The sequence below is a fragment of the Struthio camelus genome, chromosome 29 (assembly GCF_040807025.1).
Source record: "Struthio camelus isolate bStrCam1 chromosome 29, bStrCam1.hap1, whole genome shotgun sequence".
In the NCBI taxonomy this organism is placed as follows: Eukaryota; Metazoa; Chordata; class Aves; order Struthioniformes; family Struthionidae; genus Struthio; species Struthio camelus.
The window spans coordinates 2,889,731-2,892,645 of record NC_090970.1 but is presented as its reverse complement, the minus strand read 5'-3'; the positions used below and the strand labels follow the sequence as shown (position 1 = coordinate 2,892,645).

The 2,915-nt window shown below is 56.7% G+C and overlaps 1 protein-coding gene across 1 annotated transcript; it reads right to left on the bottom strand.

Annotated features, from left to right (window-relative positions):
- Window positions 1–271: 271 nt before the first annotated feature.
- On the bottom strand, window positions 272–1,282 carry LOC138062803 (olfactory receptor 14J1-like). Its single transcript, XM_068921812.1, has one exon. The coding sequence runs from the start codon at window positions 1,205–1,207 to the stop codon at window positions 272–274; it is 936 nt and encodes a 311-aa protein (XP_068777913.1). The 5' UTR covers window positions 1,208–1,282.
- Between the last annotated feature and the right edge of the window lie 1,633 nt (window positions 1,283–2,915).

Here is a 2,915-nt window from a genome sequence, read left to right as displayed (position 1 = left end):
GCACAGTGTTGACTCTCGCTTTGGAAGGAGAGCCCCACCTTCAAGCACTACACTGAGGAAACCCTCTTTTGTTAGAGAGAAAGCAGCTCTGACACAGTCATAGGGAGAGTTACAAAAGGCCTCTGGGTCAGATCGACTGGGTAGGTACTGCTGAAGAAGTGGAAGGAATTCAGACCCTTCTGTACAAACATGATTATCACAGAGACAATGCGCAAAGCATAACAGTTGTTTGAGAGAAATCAGAAGCCCCTTATGAAAAGGGATGGGCAGCTTAGTGCTGCTGAACTAGAACCAGCTGAATCAGTTTCCTCAGGGCCTCCTGGAGCTCCTTGTTCCTCATGCTGTAGAGGAGGGGCTTCACTGCTGGAGGCACCACCGAGTACACAACAGCCACCACCAGATCCAGAGCTGGGGAGGAGATGGAGGGGGGCTTCAGGTAGCCAAACAAGCCGGTGGTCATGTACAGAGAGACCACAGCCAGGTGAGGGAGGCACATGGAGAAGGCTTTGTGCCTTCCCTGCTCAGAGGGCATCCTCAGCACAGCTCTGAAGATCTGCACGTAGGACAGCACAATGGAAACAAAACACCCAAATATTAAACAGGCAGTAACCACAATAAGACCAACTTCCCTGACGTAGGAATGTGAGCAGGAGAGCTTGAGGATCTGGGGAACCTCACAGAAGAACTGGTCCACGACATTGCCTTGGCAGAGTGGCATGGAAAATATGTTAGCAGTGTGCAGGAGAGCACAGAGAAAACCACTGGCCCAGGCAGCTGCTGCCATCCTGACACAAGCTCTGCTGTCCAGGAGGGTCCCATAGTGCAGGGGTCTGCAGATGGCAATGTAGCGGTCATAGGCCATGACTGTGAGAAGGGAACACTCAGTTCCAACCGAAAAGGAAAAGAAAAAGAGCTGGGCAGCACATCCTGCGTAGGAAATGGCCCTGGTGTCCCTCAGGGAATTGGCCATGGATTTGGGGACAGTGGTGGAGATGGAGGCCAGGTCGAGGAGGGCGAGGTGGAGGAGGAAGAAGTACATGGGGGTGTGGAGGCGGTGGTCGCAGGCTACGGCTGTGATGATGAGGCCGTTGGCCAGGAGGGCAGCCAGGCAGATCCCCAGGAAGAGTGCGAAGTGCAGGAGCTGCAGCTCCCGTGTGTCCGCAAATGTCAGGAGAAGGAACTCGTTGGGAGAGCTGCTGTTGGACATTTGCTCTGCCTTGCTTCAGGACACTGTCCAAGGAGGAACAGGCATTGACAAGTTAGCACAGGCTTCTCTGAGCCAAACCCATTGCCCTCCTCAGAGCAACCCCCACATTGCCTCTCTCCTTTACCTTGTTCTGCTCCCTTCCCTCACCTCTGCTTTCGGCTGAGTGTGTGGTGCAGAGCAGGGGCCTCTGCCCATGGGCTACAGAGGAGTCAGCCCTGCTCCACCTGGGCCTGTAAATGGAGGTGTCAGACTGTCCTGTGCAGTTGGTGGAGATACCTGGGGATGGGCACCCTGAGCTGAGTGAAGCTGCCTGTATCTGAATCAGTGAATCAGTCACACCAGCTCCCACTCCAGCATGGGAGAGAAACAGTGCAGTGAAGGCAGGGGCTGACCCAACCCTTCCTCAACCTCTCTGCCCCACTGACATGGACCCTGCCCTCACATCAGTTCACCCTCTGCACTCTTTCTACAGGCACTGTCAGGGGAGTGGGAAGTTCCTGCCTCCGCTGCAGCTGAACCCCCTCCTTAACCCCACCGAGCGTGAGAGCAAGAACCAGAGCAGCACAAAGAGGTGAGGAAACTGTGAGGACTACTGTGACGCTCCGACCACAAGGAAAGCAAGGAGCAAGACACAGACGGGCTCTCAGGAAAGCCTTCAGCTCACGCAGCTGTGCTCACCACCTCCCAGACAGCAACCAGAGCAGGACAGTCACTCTCAGCCCCTTTGTCCCGCAGTGAGAAACAAAGCTCTGCTGGAGGTCGGGCTGCTGAGGAGGAGGCTCATGCCCTGCACCCCCTGGCCTGGAGGGCAGAGGCTCTGCTGGGTGGGAGAGGAGACACAGAGGGGCTTCCTTTAGAGGAACATGTCTGCACGGAAGAGGTTCACGGGGAGGTCTCCACATTCCCCCTCCCACAGCATTCATGTTTCCAGCTTCCTCTCTTTCGCTGATCAGATCTTCCCTGCTCAGAGCTTTTCCTCCTGGGAAATGGGAGCTGCTTCTCTATCCCTCGTCTTCTCCCTGTCAGCGCTCACAGACCCCATGCAGAGTGGGGAAAGAGTTTTCGGAGGTTCCTCGCAGACCTCTTGATCTCTCTCTGTCAAGTCTAGGAACGTCAGTCTGTTGTCCAAACCTGGCAGCTCCTTTTCCAACCCTCCCACCTGCAGAAAGCAGGAATCGGAAAGCAGAGACTCAGGAAAGCTCCTGATCTTCAAGGCAACTCCTGCCATGAGTGACCTCCTGCAAAGGTCCCTTGGAAATACCATGGGGGTGAGCTGGAGCTGAGAGCAGCCCTGACCCACACAGCACCCTCTCGATAGCAGAATGAACCTGCTCTGAAGGGGGTCGCTCCTTCCACCCAGACCTTCTCCCCACAGTGCTGTGGGGAGCTCCCCGGGCAGGCTGAGGGCTGACCCACGCAGGCAGCAGAGTCACTGCCCCGGGCACACAGCACCCTGGGGTGCAGGGCTCTGCTCTGAATTACAGCCCTGGGCACACCTGGGGGCAATCCCTGGCTTCACAGCCCTGCACCAGCCCTGCAAGCAGGTAGCCCTCATGCCCTGTCCCTGCAAGCAGGTAGCCCTCATGCCCTGTCCCTCTGACCATGTGGCAGCGCATCCCTGCTCTCAAGCACCTCCTGCTCCAAACAGCAGAAGCTGGGAGAGCCACCCGGACAGACGCTCTCAGCTGTGGAAGGTGCCAGCTGCAGA